General features: G+C 41.2%; 1 protein-coding gene across 1 annotated transcript; it reads right to left on the bottom strand.

Moving 5' to 3' along the window:
• Positions 1 to 2,504: 2,504 nt before the first annotated feature.
• LOC118209945 lies at positions 2,505 to 21,076 on the bottom strand. Its single transcript, XM_035385676.1, has 13 exons — positions 20,827 to 21,076; positions 20,266 to 20,557; positions 19,204 to 20,025; positions 17,902 to 18,120; positions 16,939 to 17,062; positions 15,571 to 16,454; positions 10,777 to 10,855; positions 10,230 to 10,506; positions 9,665 to 9,956; positions 8,587 to 9,408; positions 6,852 to 7,079; positions 4,709 to 4,832; positions 2,505 to 3,723 (listed from the first exon to the last, which is right to left on the bottom strand). Exons 1-13 carry the CDS (start codon positions 21,042 to 21,044, stop codon positions 2,831 to 2,833), a joined length of 5,274 nt encoding a protein of 1,757 aa, XP_035241567.1. The 5' UTR covers positions 21,045 to 21,076; the 3' UTR covers positions 2,505 to 2,830.
• Between the last annotated feature and the right edge of the window lie 784 nt (positions 21,077 to 21,860).

The raw sequence follows: 21,860 nt of genomic DNA, 5'->3' as shown, positions 1-21,860 counted from the left end.
CCATTACATGCTAAACATATGCACATGGAAACACATGCCCTTATACAGACGAGAATTGAGATTTACAAGCACACACTTTTCTCCAAATGCCTAAAATCTCCCCTGGACCACTCTCCTGTGTCCTAGATTATTTCTCTAAGTTCTGTTGTCTGTGTGTCTTTCTCTGGAACACAGGAGTCCAGTTTCTGATGGTCCTTCACTGAATGGCATGTTACAGCAGGTGTGGGTGACTAATGGGAAGTCATGAGCGTAATTTGAAATTCCTCCAGCACCATTGATAATGACACCATTTCATCAACACTGTGACAGTTGTATGGTTTCATCAACACTATAACAACAGCACTGCTTCATCAAAACTGTGAAACTCACATGGCCCTTTCAACAATGCAAAAGCACTGACCAATCAATGCTGCACAATTACACTGTCCAGTTAAAATCATGAAAAAGATGAGATGATCTAATTTTTTCTCTTTCACGCAGAAATTATAGTAAAGGTTGTGGGAAATAAACAGAAAATAAAACAAAAGGCATACTATGCAAGATTTTTTATTTGAAACTTCTGGCAGGGCTAGGTTTGTGGGAGAGGTTCAGGGCAATCAGAGCACCATGCCTACTGGTTAAGTAGGCACACGGACCTGGAGTTCTTCAGTAATTAGTCAATGTATTTAAAGTGTGCTTTCTTCCTAGTAGGCGTCTGTGACTGAGGGATTCACAACCTGAGAGAGAGAGGAAGTTACCAACAAGGAAAAATCTGAAAAGTTATGTTGTTGTTAATTTTGGTTATTTTTGTCTTTGTTATTTTAGTCTGTTTTGTCGGTTTATTATTTTTACCCGGATCCTGTAAGGGTGAAAGGCAAAGCTGTTTTATTTAATTTTGTAATGACCGCGTGAGAATGTAATGACCTTTCTCTCCCTCGCTCTTTTAAAATAAACAGAATAGTACGGAATTCTCGCATCTTCCTGTGTCCATCTATTTTGTACAGCAAAGGGGTGTGTTGCGGCGTGTAACAAAAATATTATAAAATAACTATGCTAAGGCATATATATGATGCACTGGCAATCTAACTCTTTATACACTTTAGTGAAATTCGTGCTCCTTTTTCCTGTAAAATGTGTTTGGGACTTTTGTGGGTGTGGCACTTTTTTCTGTGTGGGGAGGGGTGGGTGTCGCTGCAGAGCCTGTGGCTTGGGATCAGATTCCAACAAAGTGTTTGTTGCTATGGCTGGTGCTTAGAAGCCTACGTAGCCAAGCAAAAGACAAGGCTTAAAAATTCAGCCTTGGAATTACTTTTCTTCAGTGGCATCAGCTGAATTTCTCCAAGGGGATGAAAAGCAACAGGGAGTTGGCCTGTTTTCTGGTAGACCTGTAAGTAACAATACTTTTAGCTGGTTAGCCTACCATATGCTAGATGCCCACGGTTGGGTAGCTTTTGTATTGAATTCTGTTCCCCCCCCCCCCCCCCCCCCACCCAAATGAATTAGATACAGCATGCATACTCTTTAGCTAATGTTACATGTAGCCAACTTCACTAACGAAGCTACTAACTTTGAAAAGGCTACAGACAATTTCATGAAAAAGTCATATACTTAACAAGTATATTAGCTAGCTATCATAGACATATGGCCTGCTAATGTTATTTATTCCACTCACGATTCCATGTTTATATCCCAATTCTAACTAAATGTCCAGGGAGTATTTCAGGAAGCAGGGTTGCTGAGTTAACTGAATAACTGTGTGGAATAAAACCAAGAACATCTCTTTTTGAGTCCATGTTCCAGATTTTGGAGTTTTACTCGGTGCAGTTATGAAGCAAACTTCGTAATCCCTCTCAGTCATCACGAAACAGGGCCTAGAATAGCTACTGTAAATACCAAACGAGAAAAAACATAAAATAACGGTACCAGAACTATGGAGTAGCTACCGTCAGTGTACAGATCGTTATAATACTGTCAATTACTGTTACTATCTATATGGAATCATTCATGTTGCCAAAAATGCTATTTTCAATATTTCTGACCACCTCACCTCTTTGCTTGATATTTTGCTTGTAGTGCTTGAGGGTGTGTCCTCAACAGAGGTGTGGGTGGGGTTAAGGACAAAGGAGGTGTGAGTGGGGTTTACAAACACAGAGTCTACAAGGACTGCACAATCCTACAGGGCTGATAAAATGATGAAGGCCCACAAGGCCAATGGACAATGCCCAGGGCTTTTGATAACTCACACTTAATGTCTGGAGCCTGCAGAGTGGAAACTCTACTAATAAAAGTCTATTAAGCAATGCAAATGTGAATCTCAGAGAGGGACTGAGAGATGTGATGGTGACTGAATTTAAATCTGTGGGGTGGAATCACAATGCTGCTCAGGTGAGAAGGGCTCCACATGAAGCAAATTTTGCCCTCTGCTCTTTCTGTTCTGTGATGGTAGAATGACCAGGAAAAGAAATGTGACAAAAATGAATTGTTTTTTTGCTTCAAAGATGTTTTATTTTTATAAGTTACTTCCTGGAATCTTTTGTCATTTATTGCATGATATAGTATTGAAAATTTCACATTTCTTATTTTAATATTTCAATGTTTTATGGTTTAATGATTTCACATTTTTTGTTTACAAGACAACTATGTGTGTAGAGAAAGCTAGAACAAAGAAGATAGAGAACAGATTCAATTGTATAACAAAGTGGTGACACTTTTAGTGCATTTAGTTAATATTGGGATTTTAAATGTCTTGCAGCTTCAGCTCTGGAAGTTGACTGGTCCAGTGATCCAACAACTAAACAAAGCCAGATAAATATGCCATCATGCACATGAATGTAATTATGTTTTATGATTTTTATTTGGCCATCATCTTCTTCTTAGTATTCCTGTCTGGTCTCAGTAGGATTATATAACACTTGGGAGCAAAGATGCAGAGAAGGAGTCCATAGCTTGAGGCCAGGATTGCGAATATCTCCACAGCAACCGTATATTTCCCTGGGGAGCTGACATAGGCTGGGACAAAGGTGATCCAGACAGCGCAGAAGATGAGCATGCTGAAGGTGATGAACTTGGCTTCATTGAAGTTGTCTGGGAGCTTCCTGGCTAAAAAGGCCAGCAGGAAGCAGGTGGCTGCCAGCAGGCCGATGTAGCCCAGGACACAGGCAAATCCAGCCACTGAGCCCACATCACACTCGAGGATGATCCTGGCACTCCGCCCCTGTACCTCAGCTGGGATGGGTGGTGACAGAACCAGCCACAGCACACAGATGAGCACCTGGACAGAGGTGCAGAGGGAGATGGCCAGTCTCTGCTGCACCGGGCCAAAGTACCGCATGATGTTGCTGCCAGGGACTGAGGCACGGAAGGCCACCAGCACCACCACCGTCCTGCTGAGGACACAGGAAATGCAGAGCACAAAGCTGATCCCGAACAGCGTGTGGCGCAACATACAGGACCAGGGGGCGGGGCGACCGATGAAGGCCAGTGCACACAGGAAGCAGAGAGAGAGTGACAGCAGCAGCAGGAAGCTCAGCTCTGCATTGTTTGCCCTAACAAGGGGCGTGTCCCGGTGGAAAAAGAATGTGGTAATGACACAGCCTGTGAGGACCACCCCAGAGACTGAAAGAGCAGCAAGAATGATCCCCATGGTCTCCTGGAAGGACAGGAACTCCACCTCTTTTGGGATGCAGGTTGTTCGAGCAGCATTTGACCAGAATCGATCTGGGCACTTCTGGCACTCTGTTGAACCTTAAAAATTATGCAAACAAACATCTAAGGTAACACCAACACAATTAACAGAGAAGTTTACAAATACATGACCAAACACATACTTTGGATACAAGTCTCAAAATTAGCCTTTTTCATGTTTTCATCTCATGTGAAAGTACAGAATCAGAGCTACAAAAAGAGATACCATTTAATAACAGTATATATTTCTGGAGATATGACTGTGAATGTTGTGTTTTTGCAAAACACATTTTTGAGAATGTTTGATTATGATAGTGTTTAAACCATAATTTTAAAATAATATGGAAAAAACGTATATCACAAGTGTAACCTCTGATTTAGCTCTAAAACGTCATCCTTTTTCATTCTTCCACTTGCCCAATTAACCTGGCTTGACTCCCCCATTATCCTTTAACCTAATCATGTTGACAACTCTCCCCATTGAAATATAACAATACCACTTCCCTGGGTACAAATGCTTGAAGGTTTATGGCTGCCTTCTCTCTCTCTTGCTGCGTTAGGTCACATATATTGAGGGATATTAAAAATCTATGAAGTGATTTTGGCTCCAGTCGTTAACCAAAGCTGTGAACATTAAATGAAACAACACTCATGTATTGTGCACAATGAACATGCCTTAAATGCATTTTTTGCCTTGACTACTAAATAACAGCAAGACACACTGATACCCAGTCCAGGCTGCCAGGTCGTCAGCACAGATATTTTCCCTGTACACCCCTGCCTGGCTACATGTCACAAGCATTTGTATGGACAGGCATGGGACAGCCTGTGTGACATACTAGCCTCCCAGTTCACCCAATATGAAACAAACAGACTATAAGCAGGTCAGTCTGAAAGTTGTCCTTGTGAAATAAAAATTGCAGCTGTAATGATTTGTTGAGACTTTAACGCTTCTCAGTATCATATCATCTCTGTTTTCTGCAAGCATTGAAAATGATGGTGCTTGCTCATCATCATGGTTAAAAGAGAGAATGATTAATAGTACCAGTGGTGTTGGTGATCTCCCCTTCTGCACATGGTAAGCAGTCAAAGCAGCAGATGGGCTTTCCTTTCTGCACAGCCTTTCGAGTGCCTGGGGGACAGGGCATGCTGCAGATGGACACAGGCACCTGGATGCATCCAAGACAGCATACAGAGCATCCCTCTAACTTCATGCCATCACTAAAATCAGTTTACGCCCTCAAAATTAACTTTTCATCATCCTGTATTCTGACATATTAAAATGACCTCTTAACAATTAACAAACTCTGTGTTACATTCCAGAGTACCATGCACTAAAAATATGTACTCAACATCACACACATGCACCATCACTCCTTGAGAATGTCTCACCAATGCATTGACAATTCTGGGTTTTATTCCATACAGCTATTCAGCTAACTCAGTAATCCTGCTTCCTGAAATACCCCCTGGACATTTTGTTAGAATTGGGTTATAAACATGGAATCATGACTGGAACATTAGCAGACCAAAAGTAGGTCCATACTTGGAAAGTGAATGATTTTTTCATGAAGTTATCTGTAGCCCTTTCAAAACTGTTCAAATTAATTTCCCTGATTGAAATAAATGCAGGTGAATAACCAAGTGAATTATGTTGCAACTATAAACAGCATGTCCCATAGGGGGAAGACATCTCGATGGAAGAACAGATTTATATACAAAAGCTACCCAACCTCATAAATCTATCTACTTATGGTAGAGTAACTAGCTAAAAGTAATTTTACTTACAGGTCTGGCAGAAAACAGACCAGCTTCCTGTCGCTTTTCATCCCCTTGGCGAACTTCAGGCAGAGCCACCAAAGAAAAGTAATTCCAAGGTTGACTCTAAACAAGGCTTTTTTAAACAAGCCCTGTCGGCTTGTCTTTTAGCTTTGCTGTATCTAGGCTTCTTAACATCTGCTGTTGCAGCTGCTGACTAGCAACAAACACTTTGTTGGAATCTGATCCCAAGCCACAGCCTCTGTAGCCACACCCACCCCTCCCCACACAGAAAAGAGTGCCATGCTCAGAAAGGTCCTGGACACATTTTAGAATTACATATACAGGTAAATGGAGCACGAATTTGGCTGAGTGTGTAGTGTAAAGACTGAGACTGCCAGTGCATCATATATATGTATTAGCCTAGTTATTTTATAATATTTCCAAATAAAAATATAAATATAAAAAAGTTATGCATAGTATGCCTTTGAAACAGCCAGATATTTTGCTGAATATTAGTTTTAGCATCGATGTAAATCCTGTCAACACAACACAGTAGAAGAATGATAGTCTTAAGACAAATTATGCTAATGTAATTAGTCAATATAGCTCAGTTATATTGGCTAATAGCTAATCGTAGATACACAGTTGAAGCTTTTGTTAAAATACAACGAAAGTAAGTCTGTTGGTCAAGCTAAACGGCTATCTATATCTGCTATTCATATGTAGTTCCACCTAGTTTGCTACATTGGATAAAAAAGCTAATTAAAGCTGGAAGAGCAGGAAACAAATATTTACCAATGAGAAGCAGGCCTATTACATGGCACACAATTTTGTACCTGTGTTCTTGCAATCAACAAAGCCATGTCAAGCAATGACAGTAACAGTGTGTATTCCATTCTTCAAGTAAATGTTCATATTTCCTTCACAAAATCAATAAATAAATCCAAAATGAATATCTCATATTTGTGCTATAATTGTTGAGAAGGCAGATTCAGTAAAGTATTAATTAAATAAACTTTGTGAGAAGCAAAAGGCCTCACGAAAGAACATTTCAATTTTTTGCATGCTTTATCCAGAAATGTAGCTGCTTTTATTCACACTAGAGTCATGGCGGAAGATTTAAGGTCCTTGGTCCTCACTAAAATTGGAGGAACAATCGATGGGGCTTTGTTCACACATGGCGCCAACAGAAAAAAATGCTGGAACATTTATGGCTTAAGATTACACTGGTAACAGCAGCTCAAGGTCATGCCTCTGAACTGACTCAGACAATGCCTTCTTTATGAAAAAAATAAAAATAATCTTATAAATATAAGTATAAATAAAGCCAATTTTATAAAGGTGAGTGATGAGTAGGCCAGTCTAAAAATGATACAGAAGCCTCCCTGGCTAAATTTATGGCATGCTAAATTCACGGTTCACCTTACCTCATTCTGGCCACTGCCCCAGATGACTCTTGTCACATTGATATCAAGCTCGCTGTGAGATCCATCCGCAGAATCAAACTCTCCCACCTTGACAAACTCCACCATCCCCTGTGATCCCACTTGCCAGTTAATGATGTCATAAGCAGCTGGTGGTTCACCATTCTCATCAAAGTGTGTAGCCTCACCCGCAGGTGTGGTGAAGTTGACGGTGTGGAGGTAGTGGAGAATCTTCCACGATTTTCAACAATGTTTAACAAAATTGAACAAAGGGTGATGAAAAATGAAAACTGTTAACAGTGCATGCTTGGAACTTTTAAACAATTAATGCACTACCAAATGCAAATTAAATTGTTAGTAAAACTACCACTAAATACTGAACACACTGTAATACAGAACATTCAAATCTGTAAGGAGAATACTATAAACTTTAAACGCAAACATGAATATTCAAAATTACAACCCTACAAATTATAGCACGTGCTCACGATTGTAACCTTAGAAGTAATCTACATTAAATACATAATTGTGGGTGATCAATACAGCAGAACTAAAGGTTATGAGAAAATACTTAAAATATTTCACTACACATTAGATAATAATAGACAGGATTATAGCAGAAGCACTGTTTGTAATCATTAGTCATTCATGTTAAATTAATCTATTAAGCAACTTTTGTTAAGATATTTGTAAACTGCTGGACATATTTCATGGATAATGATGAGAGACTATGAAGCACAAGTATGACTTCAGGAAAAGAATATATTATCAGGCAGGGGTCTGAAATTCTGGTCCTGGTGAGGCACAAGCCCTGCTGCCTTTTGTTTTCACTTTAAAATCAGAAACAAATTCAGACCCAAGCAACCGGGTAACCAACATATTCTCTGCTAGCCTGACCAAAATTGAAGAAATTTAATTTTTAATCATTGCTGCATGGATTTGCTTCCATTCAGCCCAAAGAGCATTAGTGAGGTCGGCCACTGATTGGGCGATGAGGCTCGGTCCACAGCTGGTTTTGTAATTGATCCCAAACGTGCTGTGTGGGGTTGAGGTCCGGGCTCTGTGCAGACCAGTCAAGTTCTTCCACACCATTCTTCACAAAACCAATTCTATATTGGCCTTACTATGTGCCCTGGGGCATCGTCATTGCTGGAACAGGAAATTACTTTCCCCAAACTGTTGCCACAAAGTTGGAAGCACAGAATCATCTAGAATGTCATTGCATTAAGATTTACCTTCGCTGGAACTAAGGGGCTTTGCCCAAACCATAACACCCTCAGGGCAAGGGGTGTACTCATACTATTGGTCATCTGATGTCATTAATTTGTGTCTGTAACAGTTGTTCAGACAGGCGACAACATAGCTACAGTTCTCAAAGACAATGGTGGCAAACAAAGGTGAATTTGATCTCATTGTGGATTTAATGCAAGTCCCGTTTTAAAGATGGAATAATCAAGAAAAAAAAACAAAACAAATTGAGCTCTATAAACACAGATATTCTATAAACACACAAGGTGCAATGACCTATAAATATCTCTCTCTCACACACACACACCTATGATTTATCAATCGCAAATCCTAATGTTGACTTGATATATGAAATATATTATAAATATATGAATGAATGTTGATTAACACATAATTTTTGCTAAGATATGAAAACATTATTTTATCATTTTTCCAAATTTGTTATTTGATTCTGATACTCCGTATGTTTCTGTGCTTACTCTGTGCTTACCTGCCAGGGCTGGAGGTTGGTGACATCTGGACACTCCCTATTTTCAAAGGGGCCATCTCCTGGTTGGCAGGACAGCATGTTGTGAATGGCATGTGCGATGGCATATACAGCCTTGTACACACTGTAAGTGGCCCTCAACTGGGAGATGTCAGTATAAACGCTCTCAACATTGTCCAAGCTCTCAGACCCTGTGCACTGGGGCCTGGATGACAGAGAAGGGGAGGGGTCATTTTTCAAAGAGCATTCAAACATCGTCTCCCAGAATTCCTGCACGAATGGGTCAGAGGGCATATCCTTGGGCTGAATCGCAGTGAGAAAAGAACTGAAACCCTCAATTTTTCCCTGATGCAAGGCGAATCCTATTGTGCCACTCAGAGAGGGTAGGTTTTGTGGAGAAGCGATAGATATAGAGGTAACCCAGGACTCTGTGGCAATCCACTGCTTGTCAGTGATGTTCTGTCTCACAACTTCCATCAGCAGGGGATGCAAGTCTGGTGCAATGGCAAAAGTGATGATGACTTTGGCTGTGGAATGCTTAAGAATTTCCACAATACGTGGGATAGTCTTCTCCGAGTTGACCTTGGGGATGACCTCAGAAAAGGCCACACACACCTGAGAGTTCTGTAGCTCCTCCAGTAGAAGCTGGATCCCAAACTTTCCATAGTCATCATCTCCCATTACCACCCCCACCCAGGTCCAGCCAAAGAGGCGCAGCATGTGTGCCATTGCCCTGGCCTGAAAGGCATCGCTGGGCACAGTGCGGAAGAAGGTGGGGTACGTTTGGCGGTCTCCAAGGCAAGCGCACGTTGCAAAGTAGCTCACCTGGGGAGCACACAGATTATACACCAGCCTGTCAGGTTAATGCTGCTCCTGACACATCCAGTTTATGCCCAGAAAATAAAAATAAAAACAAACACAGCATCATACAGTATCAATAAAAACACAGGAGAGGCTTGTTTGAAAATGCATCTATTCTTAATCACTATCTTTGAGCACACTTAGGTATTAGGAAGAATAGGATTCATAATGAGTTTCTTTAATGATCACTGATTTGCTGCTGTGCTTTTCCATTGCGCACCATGGGGATCCTGAAAACTCCCAGTGTACGAGCGATCACCATAGATCCTGAAGAGCGGGCATCACCAACGATGACAGGCACCTTGGGAGTGCGGCCGCACCGGGAGCTCGTAACAACAGGGTCCTTCCCGGTTACCAGCCCCAGCGCAGCGCTTAACACCGTCCTCTCTGCGAGACAAGTGTCAGCCAGGGCATACCCCAGGGTGAGATTGGGCAGCAGCTGGGGGTTTCTGTTTATCTCTTCCACTGCAAAGATCATGCTCTGCATGTAATAGTATGCATTTTTTAAAAAGCTGACAGAAAAAAGAGATAGAGAGAAATTTGAAAGACTTAAGTGAAAGACAGAGCTAGAAAATTAGAACTTGATATTTACCTTTATATGTTGGCAAATATTCACAAATAAATGTCTGTACATGATCTGTGAATACACACAGGCACCCACACATACATAGATACATACATACATACAATAAGTAAGGTATTCTTCAGTATTTACAAGCATATATTTTCGAAAAGAGATATCCACACATAGACACAAGAAGATATTCATAGATTTATGCACTCACTTCTGACACTGCAAAGCTGCTGCTCGTTGTGTGAAGTCCACGTTGGGCTCAGGTGGCTGCAAATGAACAGGAAAAAGTCCTCCAATGATAACATCACCCTCCTTATACAAACTCTGAGAGTTCAGAGTCTCCAGAAGCTGGCAGGAGGACCCTGCTAACCCACACACAGTTCCAAGGACCAACAGCACCCACAGCCATAACCAGGTACGAACACCCATCTCCTGCAGGAGCGGGAGGAGGGACAGAGTGACGAGGAAGAGGGGTCTAAGTTCTACCACTGAAAAAGAAGACGCTTCCTTATGTAGGACTCAGTCTACCCATTGCACAAAAACAAAACAAATAAAAAATGCATGTTGTGTAAGTGCAGTAATTGTTTAAACCCTGATGGAGCCCAGTTAATGGTTGGGGCCTCAACCCAATGGGAAAGAACTAAATCACCTTGTTTTTTTATCTGAAGGTAATTATTTAAGAAGACCCTGGAGTCTGGTAATGTCACTCCCTCTCTTTGTGCTTTGAGTGCTGGGGCTTCAACACATTTTCCCCTCACCTCGGCACTGCGTTTCCTTAGAGAATTGCCCCTTTGTTTGAACCACAGACAGGATGGTGCAGTCCAGTTGCTGGAATAACTATGTAATAAAAACAAACCCAGAAAAATGAATGTTACAGATACATTAACTATTCGGTTGAGTTGAGTTTAAATGGCATAATTAACATTGCAACTGGAATTGGAGTTGTAAATGAAATGGGTGTTTTCATGTGAAAGTTGCTGTTTCCATTGTTTCCACAGCTCTGGGGCTTAATAGGTGGCAGTAAGCCAAATATTTTCTAAATGTATGTTGTTTGTTGACCACATGGCACAGTGGCCACCCCCAGTACTGCATTAGAAGTGTTGGAGAATGTGGACACAGTACCCACTGGTAGACAGACATTTTTTTTTCACACCACTTCTGGATATCAGTGAGCTGGCACTCGTCTAAGCCATCCCTATAAAATGTTAAGGCCTATTAGAGAGAATGTGGAAGTCTGCGCACTATACTACCTGGCAGACCTCATGTTTTTTACTTTTCAGGTCCAGGAGGGTCATGGATGGATGACTGTCAGTCAACCTCCGTCCCTAAATGGACCAGGATTGTTACACCGAGGACAATATGGGACCCCAGCCCTGGGCCCTCTGAGAAGAAAAGGCCTGGGATGAGCTGGACGGATCCTCGTATTGTGAGTGCAAGGGTGATGGTGCGCTGTCACTTCAGCCCTTCAGGTATTCCAGCAGCCTGGGAAAATACATGATGAGGGTTATGAATGTTGGAGTTACCCCCAGAGCTGAGAAAAAATGCCACCCGAGCTCCTGCTTGTGTGGGCATGTCTTCACACATGTACAAATACTGTGTACTTGCCTTTAATGAGGAGACTGGAAATGATTAATTAGCTAAATACCTGCATCTCGTGTGAGTAATCTCTGTAGGGAAGTAGAGACCCTGCAACTCATCAGCCAAGAAATATAGATGTAAAAAACATCATGCGCTAGAGTACAGCCACTTTGTCAGAGTGAAGTTTACTACAATTGCAACTTTGTTTAAGTATCTAAATTTTACCTGTATTCATAACTGGGAACCACATGGGAACACAAATACAAATACAAAAAAAATTTTAAAGTTGTGTTGTTGTGTACAATAGACAATAATACATTTGTGGAAAACATTTGGGCACACTTAAGATGTAAGTACATCAAATAAATCACCTTTTACATGAACAGTTACAAGAAAATGTATGTAATTTCCACAAATGTCTAAAAACCCACCGTTTTGGACTCAAACAATCTTTCTGTTTTAAAACAAATTAAAACTTTCACAGGTTTTAAGGCACACATCTTAGTGGTACTTATTTTATTGTAACTGGTCTGTCTCTAGCTTTAGTGGCATTTGATCACCATGTGAATGCATTTTTGTAAGTCACTTTGGCTAAAAGCATCTGCCAAATGACTAAATTGTAAAGTGTAAAGCCCTTGTGTGGTCTAAAGCTGAAACAGCATGAAGAGGCATGTTTTTCTGAGGACATCCAGTATTTAACACTGGACTGTATGTTTGTGGTTCCATTCAGTATTTACTCAATTGTCAATATACAATATAAATATACATTTTTACACATAGATTCATATCTCACACATTTATCTACCCACAATTAAATCAGAAGCACTTTGGGATGAGATCCTTAGTACAGAGTACTGACAGTTGCACAAACCATTTATCTTTTTATGAGAAATTAGAGTTCATACATTTTTACAGGAGAGGATCTCACATGTAGGAGTTAGTGTTTGTCCTGGGGTTACAGTTTTTGCAATGAATATTTCTTATTATCATCTGATTTACATAGTTTAAAAGTGGTTTATGCAACCTGTTCACTTCTCTCTTCTGAAGAAGTAAAACAGGAAGAATAGTCAGAATATTAAGATTATGTCTGTTCAGAACAGCCATCTGTCAGAAAGAATAGGATAGAGGCTGGGATGGGGAAGGATAGGAATATCGCTCTCCTACTCGAGAGCTACTTTCCCTTAATATGACACCTCAGTCATGATGGATGTGTCTTGCTATAATTTAGATAGGACAGCAGTGTAGGACCTGTTATGAATTCATAAGATCTATTTTCCTCCTTCCCAAATGACGTGTTGTGTTTTGCAGATGATAGCTAAGACACTGCAAGAGGTGCTGCAGCCTGTGGCTATGCAGTGTTTTTTTTTTTTAGTGAATAGCTGTGATTGCCTCACTCCAGGGCTAATCCCCCCACCCATACAGACCAGTAGATTAATTATGATGCAACATTAGAATGGAGGTTGTGTCTCCTGCTTGCCCATTGCACAGAAGTCATTACTTCAGAGAGAAACAGTTACTTGTCTCCACATGCCAAATTGGCTCGACAACACCTGAGCCCAGGTCACAAGTAAATTGGACTCCCACTTCACTACCCCTCCCTCCCATCAGGTCTTTTTACGCTTTACCGGGTTCACAGATTGCTGTTAATTAAAATGTCTCTTATGGTAAATCCATAATAGCACATGTCCCACTGGTGGTGTAGCTGAGGTCATAAACAGGACACCATGGGGATCCTGAGCCAGTTATTTATTTATTTATTTTATCTGACTTGTGACAGTAGTGCTAACCCACTGAGATGATGTCACAGGAAAAATCATTTGTTTTCTGTTTTCTTTAGATTAGTTTTTATTCTAAATAAGAGACACCCAAATAGTACTGTAAGTCAGGGGTGTCAAAATTAGGTTCTGGAAGGCCACAGAACATGCATGTACTAGTGGTTGTCTTTTAATCACTCAAGTCATTTAAGGCCTATGTGGATTCTTCAGCAACTGCTGGCTTAAACACTGCAACCCCTCAGCACCGGATTCTGGCACCTGTGTTTATGATTGAAATTTGCATGATCTCTAGGCATGATTGTGGAACAGGGCCACATGCACAAGCAAATGCAATTATTATAATAATTATTTTCAGCTCTGAAAATTATTGCAGTGTTTGACTGAATGAGTTGGGAGACGGAACGGGAGATGAATTCAACACAACTGTGAGGCGTCATGTTATTATTGCTTATCAATTTCACAGCGATGTTGATATAGTAAAAAGGATTAAAATCTTGAACACAAATTAACTTTGAACCACATCAGCTTGGTCACTATGGTCTGAATAGCATTTAATTCCATTTTCTTGCAATGTATAGTATTCTTTGTCATTTCCTTCTAATTGCTTTGAAGATTAAGTGACATTTCCGAACATCTTCCTCCCAGTAAAGGATATTTATGGAAGCCTATTACTACAAATGACACAGTTTAATATCTGTGAAAACATTTGATCTGTGAAAATAAAATACTTAAAATAATGAACTATTTGAATCCACTCTGAAATAAAACCTCTAATTCCTACAATCTTCATTTTACTAACAAGTCTCTCCTTATCAAATGCCTTTTGGAAATACAAGTAAATAATATCATAAGCCTTGTTATAATCAAAACACTTGGTAGCTTCTGCCAATAAACTGTACAGAGCACTACCCTAAGAATATGAATTTGGCACTTTGAGAGAAGGTTTAAATCTTAAACCTGCCCAGTGGTGAGTACATGTTGTCTGAAGTACAGTAGACACAGGGCTGTAGCAGTCGTCAAATATCTGTTCTGATACACCTTGATGGACAGCAGGCTGATGTTAGCCTTAAGGCTGATCAATTTAATTTCCTGTCTTTTGAGACTTTCGGCAAATACAAACATTTCACTTAAAACTTGTGATTCATTTATGAACATAGCTACATGATTAATACAGTGTTTTGAATCAATTTCTCTTTTTTCCATAATTAATGTAAAATGTATTAAATGTACAATAAAATGTGTGCTTCTCAAATGCAGTAAAATATTTGCAATATTTATCCATGAATTCCAGGGAGGTGCTGGTGCAGTCTCAGGGTAGCATTAGGAGAGATGAGTCCCTCAGCGGCGTGAAGCAGCAGCGCTCTACTGGCTGTCTCTACAGCAGCCACACACTGCCTTAATGAGCTGTTCCCAAACATGAGCACCACTTATTACACAAAGCACCCCTTAATGACTCATTAACCTTCAGGTTTAGTAGCACTACTGAGAGTCTTTTTTTCTCCTCTGGGCAGCAGGCAGGAAGAGCTCTGGACTAGAGAATAAAGCACTACCACTGATGCATTTAAACAAAATTAGTTTCCTTCAACTCCACGTTTTTCCATGTGTGAGAGTACAAAAAAAGTTGTGGAGTTATGTCCTGACAGTCACTGAATTTACACATGTGGGGTGAAATCACAATTATGCTGAGGTGAGTGGGGATCACACTCAGAGCAAACAAAGTTTGTCCCCTGCTGTTCCTATCCTGTGATGATAGAATGACGAGGGACAAAAATGTAGAAACTTCCTGGTCGAAAAAAAAATAATTTGATGTTCTGGCTTGTGAAAGATGCTTTATTTTATCAGTTCAGTTTCTGTAATAATGAATCATTTATTCAATGATTTATTATTGAATATTTAACATTTCATAGTATAATAATTTAATGCTTTATGTGGTTTTGTAATTTCGTATTTTTGGATACAAGACAACTTTGTCTAGGGAATGACTAGAGCAAGGATACATAGGACAATAACACCTTCAAAAGTATTACTAATCTCTTAAAACTTAATTATCTGCATTAACTCCAAAATGCCTTCCAGCTTCAGCTTTGGAAGTTAAATAGTCCAGTGACCTAACATCTAAGCAGATAAATATTCTCTCTAGCCATCACTTGAATATTTCTCACACAAATTGATGAAATCTAAGGATTACTTTTATTTGGCCATCATCCTTTTCTTGGTATTCTTGTCTGGTCTCAGTAGGATTATATGACACTTGGGAGCAAAGATGCAGAGAAGGAGTCCATAGCTGGAAGCCAAGATGGCGAATATCTCCACAGCGACAGTGTACTTCCCCGGAGAGCTGATGTAGGCAGGGATGAAAGTGATCCAGACAGCACCAAAGATGAGCATGCTGAAGGTGATTAACTTGGCTTCATTGAAGTTGTCTGGGAGTTTCCTGGCTAAAAAGGCCAGCAGGAAGCAGATGGCCGCCAGCAGGCCAATGTAGCCCAGGACACAGGCAAATCCAGCCACTGAGCCCACATCACACTCAAGGATGATCTTGGCACTCTGCCCCTGTATCTCAGCTGGGATGGGTGGTGAGAGAACCAGCCACAGCACACAGATGAGCACCTGGACAGAGGTGCAGAGGGAGATGGCCAGTCTCTGCTGCACCGGACCAAAGTACCGCATGATGTTGCTGCCAGGGACTGAGGCACGGAAGGCCACCAGCACCACCACTGTCCTGCTGAGGACACAGGAAATGCAGAGCACAAAACTGATCCCAAACAGCGTGTGGCGCAACATACAGGACCAGGGGGTGGGGCGACCAATGAAGGCCAGTGCACACAGGAAGCAGAGAGAGAGTGACAGCAGCAGCATGAAGCTCAACTCTGCATTGTTTGCCCTAACGAGGGGCGTGTCTCGGTGGAAAAAGAAGGTGGTAATGACACAGCCTGTGAGGACCACCCCAGAGACTGAAAGAGCAGCAAGAATGATCCCCATGGTCTCCTGGAAGGACAGGAACTCCACCTCTTTTGGAATGCAGGTTGTTCGAGCAGCATTCGACCAGAATCGATCTGGGCACTTCTGGCACTCTGTTGAACCTTAAAAATTATGCAAACACACATCTAAGCTATTCACGAAAACTGTGAGAATTAAACAGAAACTGATAGAATGATCATTTGCGTACAGTGAAACATGCTTTTCATGAATTTATTGACATATACTAAATAACAGCAAGATATACAGATAACCCAGATAACTGTTTCTGAGCACACCCCTGCCTGGCTACATGTCACAAGCATTTGTATGGACAGGCATGGGACAGCTTGGGTGACATAATGGCCTCCCAGTTCACCCAATTTGAAACAAACAGACTATAACCAGGTCAGTCTGAAAGCCGCCCTTGTTACGTACAAATTGTAACTGTAATCATAACTTGAGACCTTAAAATTTCTCAGTATCATATCGTATTTGCTTTGTACGTACACTTATTGACCTTAACGATTCTTGGTATCTTTGTACAGGTGTTGAAAATCAGGGTGCTTGCTCATCATCATGGTTAAAAGAAGGAATGGTTAACAGTACCAGTGGTGTTGCTGATCTCCCCTTCTGCACATGGTAAGCAGTCAAAGCAGCAGATGGGCTTTCCTTTCTGCACAGCCTTCCGAGTGCCTGGGGGACAGGGAATGCTGCAGACGGACACAGGCACCTGTATGCAACCAAAATTACATCCAGATCTTCATTCTAACTCCGCGCATCACTCAAAATCATCTTATACCATCATAGGACATTTTCACTGTATTCTTGCATGCACAAAATGACCTGTTGACGCTTCACATGCTCAGTATTTTATTTTATGGTACCATACATTTAAACATTTTATGTGTGGCCCACCACCACTTAGTAAAATCTCACCAATTCAGTGAAAATTTACAAAATTGGTTCAAAAACAATTTTTCTAGTGTTACAAATATTTGTAATAGCACTACTGTGCTGTGACAAACACACACACACACACACACACACATAGAGCATTTGTCCAGCAGGTGGCACCATGCCACAGTGTGTACTGGAAACACCTCATTAACAGGCCATATGTATGTGTCACAGGGAACTATTTGCTGCTGATTTTGTTATTTCTGGACATTTCTGATGTTAATATCTCGTACTGGATGCCAGTTGAGGGATTGTACAGCCAGTCTGGAGAGCCGTGTGTGATTTACTTGGCCTTTCCAGTTTTTGCAAAATGCAATACTGAACTTTCCCAGAAACCCGTCCCCCTGCTGAGCGTGCTTGCACCGTGCAGTATTGCTGAAAACCTTTAACTCAGAGACCCAGCAGTGTAAAGAAAGAGCAATGTTGTCCCTCAGAACCGCCAATGCCGTCTTCATGTGTGTCGTCAGTCAGTGGGCTCTAGACTGCACTTGTTATTATAGAAATAAAATAACCCATAATTAGAACGTGAATTATGAGTATGCCAGTCCAAAACATAAACAGAAGGCTCCCTGGCTAAATTTACGGCATGCTAACTTCACAGTTCCCATTTACCTCATTCTGGCCACCGCCCCAGATGACTCTTTTCTCATCGATGTCAAACTTGTGGTCACCAGAGTCAAACTGTCCCACCGTGACAAACTCCACCGTCCCCTGTGCCCCCACTTGCCAGTTAATGATGTCAAAAGAGGCCCGTGGTTCACCATTTTCATCATAGTGTGTAACCTCACCCGCAGGTGTGGTGAAGTTGACAGCACGGAGGTAGTGGAGAATCTTCAAGAATAGAGAACAGGATATTCAACAAATATTTTACAAAATTGAACATGGGGTGATGAAAAATTAAAACTGTTCAATTTAAAATAAATTCTTGCCACTTTAAAATGAAATTTTAAAGTTGCAGCCTGTACAATGAAATTGAAACTACATAAAAAAGCTAACACTAAATACTGAACATGTTGTAATACTGAATTCACGTCTGTGAAGAGGATACTAAAAACTTTAAACACAAACATTTACAGCTTTAGAAATAAATGCAAATTAAAAATGTGAACCATAAAATGCTAACTAAATGTGATGATAAAATACTTAAACATAATAATGTATATTAACAGATAATCATTAACATTATTAGCACAAGTAGTATTGGTAATTATTTGTCAATGGTGCTGAATAAATGGAGTAAACAACATCAGTTATAAAGTTATCTTTAAACTGCCGGAAATATTTCATAGATAGATTGATGTGACACAGTGAAAATCAAGCATCAGTTCAGGAAGAGAATATAATATAAGGGAAATTAATAACTGTCACACACACACAGACAAACACACACAAACAAACACAAGATGATTAGAAATTAATTGCATTTTACGAACAGCAAGTGAATGATACAGCAATTTATTAAAACAGTAAAATATAGGCCTACAGTTTTATTGTTTTAAACCAAGAATAGTAACACTCCAAATAATTTCCCTTGATGAAATGGCAGCAAAACCTATGTCAAACTGAAAAAAATGTCAACAAATTCTGGCATGCATGTTATTCAAAGACTACCAAAAAGCCTTTATACACCATGTAGAGTGTTCATAAATGCATTAACTCATGTTGGGAAAAAACATTTATTGTACTTGTTATCCATAGATAATATGGTATGTTAAATGCATGATCATGAAGTATCTATGAAATTATTTTCAACTGCATATAAATACACTCATTAATGTAACACATTTATTCGTAATTATGAGTTTTTGGGAAAGTAATGATTAACAAACAGTGAGTATGCTTTCAACAAATCCCTTATTCATAAGCTATTAATAGACATCCTGATACATTGTATGTTTCGGTGCTTACTCTTACCTGCCAGGGCTGTAGGCTGGTGACGTCTGGACACGCCCAATTTTCAAAGGGGCCATCTCCTGGTTGGCAGGACAGCATGTTTTGAATGGCCTGTGCGATGGCATACACAGCCTTGTACACATTGTAAGTGGCCCTCAACTGAGAGACGTCAGTATAGATGTTCACAACATTGTCCAAGTTCTCAGACCCTGTGCACTGGGGCCTGACTGACAGAGAGATGGTGGGGTCATTTTTCAAAGAGCATCCGAATATTGTCTCCCAGAATTCCTGCACGAATGGGTCAGAGGGCAAATCTTTGGGCCGGACCCCAGTGAGAAAAGACCTGAGACCCCTAATGTTTCCCTTGCGCAAGTCAACTGCTATAGTGCCATGCAGTAAGGGTAGGATTTTTGGAGAGGAATTGATACTGGAGGTACTCCATAACTCTGAGGCAATCCACTGCTTGTCAGTCATGTTCTGTCTCCCTACCTCCATCAGCAGGGCATTCATGTCTGTGGAAATGGCAAAAGTGACGATGATTTTGGCTGTGGAATGCTTGAGTGTTTCCACAATGCGTGGGATACTTTTCTCCAAGTTGACCTTGGGGATGACCTCAGAAAAGGCCACACACACCTCAGAGTTCTGCAGCTCCTTCAGCAGATGCTGGATCCCAGACTTGCCATAGTCATCATCTCCCATCACTACGCCCACCCAGGTCCAGCCAAAGAGGCGCAGCATGTGTGCAATGGCCCGAGCCTTAAAGGCATCGCTTGGTACAGTGCGCAAAAACGTGGGGTACATTTGGCGGTCTCCAAGGCAAGCGCAAGTTGCAGCATAGCTCACCTGGGGAGCACAAAGATCACACATCAGCCTGTCAGCTTAATGCTTCTGACACATCCAGTTTATCTCCAGAAAACAAAGCATCATACAATATCAATAAAAAACACAGGAGAGGCTTATTTGAAAATGCATCTATTCTTAACCACTCTCACTCTGAGTACATTTGGGCATTAGGAAGAATAGGAGACATAACGGTTTTCTTTAATGATCACTGATTTGCTGCGGCGCTGTTTCTTTCCGCACCAAGGGGATGCCGAAACCTCCCAGTGTACGAGCGACCACGATGGATCCAGAGGAGCGGACATCACCGACGATGACAGGCACCTTGGGAGTGCGGCCGCACCTGGAGCTCGTAACGACAGAGTCCTTCCCGGTTACCAGCCCCAACGCAGCGCTTAACACCGTCCTCTCTGCGAGACAAGTGTCAGCCAGGGCATACCCCAGGGTGAGATTGGGCAGCAGCTGGGGGTTTCTGTTTATCTCTTCCACTGCAAAGATCATGCCCTGCAGCCAACGGTATGCACGGAATTCAAAACTGACAGCAAGAGAGAGAGAAATGGGAAATAATTCGATGAATGAAAGAAATCACTAGAAAGCTAGACATTCATATTCACCGATAGATGCTGCCATTACTCCCAAACAACTTAAGTGTGAATGTATTACGATGACATACAGAAACACATGCACACACTGTATATATATAAAGTATTCACAGGTATATGCAAGGAGATATTCACAGAAAGACACAGGAGGATATTCACACAGTACAGGAAGATATTCACAGGTAAAGACTCGTGCACTCACTTCTGACACTGCAAAGGTGCTGCTCGTTGTGTGAAGTCCAGGTTTGGCTCAGGTGGCTGTAAATGAACTGGAAACAGTCCTCCAATGATCACATCACCCTCCTTATACACACTCTGAGAGGTTAGAGTCTCCAGAAGCCTACAGGTTGACTCTGCCAACCCACATATGACTCCAACGTCCATTAACACCCACAGCCATAGCAAGTTAAGAACACCCATCTCTTTCAGCAGAGTTAGGAGGGACAGAGATATGGGGGAGAGGGGTCTGAGTTCTCTCACTGAAACAAAGGGAAGCTTCCTTATGTAGGGCTCAGTCTACTCACTGCGGGAAAAAACAAAGTAAAAAAGCTTGTAATGTAAGTGCAGTAATTGGGTAAACCCTGATGGAGCATAGTTAATGCTTGGGGCCTCGACCCAAAGGGAAAAAACTAAACCACCTTGTTTTTTATCTGGAGGTAATTATTTCAGAAGACCCTGGAGTCTGGTACTGACACTCCCTCTCTAATGTGCTCTGAGTGCTGTTTGTCTTCAACATGTTTTTCCACAGCAGGCCCCTCAAGTCTCCACCATGTTCCCTTACAGAATTTCCTCTTTAAGTGTCTGAGTCACGGACAGGATGGTGAAGTCCAGTAACTGGAAGAGAGATGTGATAAAAACAACCCCAGAAAAATTAGTGTTATAAACATATTAATTGTTCAGTTGAGTTGAACTTAAATGGATTAGGTAATGTGCAACAATATGAGCTCTCAATAAAATTGGTGTTTCAATGTAAAGGTGTACACTTTGTGTGTGTGTGTGTGTGCGTCCCATGATACACCATCGCTCTTAGCGTGAGTACAGTGGGCAGATTGCAGGCAGCAGTGCAGCTCCCACATGGCTAGGCAATGGAGAGGGGATAGAGAGACCCATCTGGAGGGACCGGTCCTAGACGAATGTTGAGAATGGGCCCTGCACCGCTTACAGCTGAGCCCTGTCCCACCTGGGACATACATACACTCTTACATGAACACATGCCCTTATACTCTGAGATATACA

The sequence above is a fragment of the Anguilla anguilla genome, chromosome 12 (assembly GCF_013347855.1).
Source record: "Anguilla anguilla isolate fAngAng1 chromosome 12, fAngAng1.pri, whole genome shotgun sequence".
NCBI lineage: Eukaryota > Metazoa > Chordata > Actinopteri > Anguilliformes > Anguillidae > Anguilla > Anguilla anguilla.
Note: the sequence above shows the minus strand (reverse complement) of the source record. Positions and strands in the feature narration are given on the sequence as shown.

Bases quoted from the DNA above. Each gene is read 5' to 3' on its own strand.
- LOC118209945 (XM_035385676.1), bottom strand. From the start codon at position 21,044: ATGGGTGTTCTTAACTTGCTATGGCTGTGGGTGTTAATGGACGTTGGA. The intron at 9,957-10,229 runs GTGAGTGCATAA...TTTTTCTGTCAG, and splicing joins GCAGCTTTGCAGTGTCAGAA to CTTTTTAAAAAATGCATACT. The intron at 4,833-6,851 runs GTAAGGTGAACC...GGATGCATCCAG, and splicing joins GGGGCAGTGGCCAGAATGAG to GTGCCTGTGTCCATCTGCAG.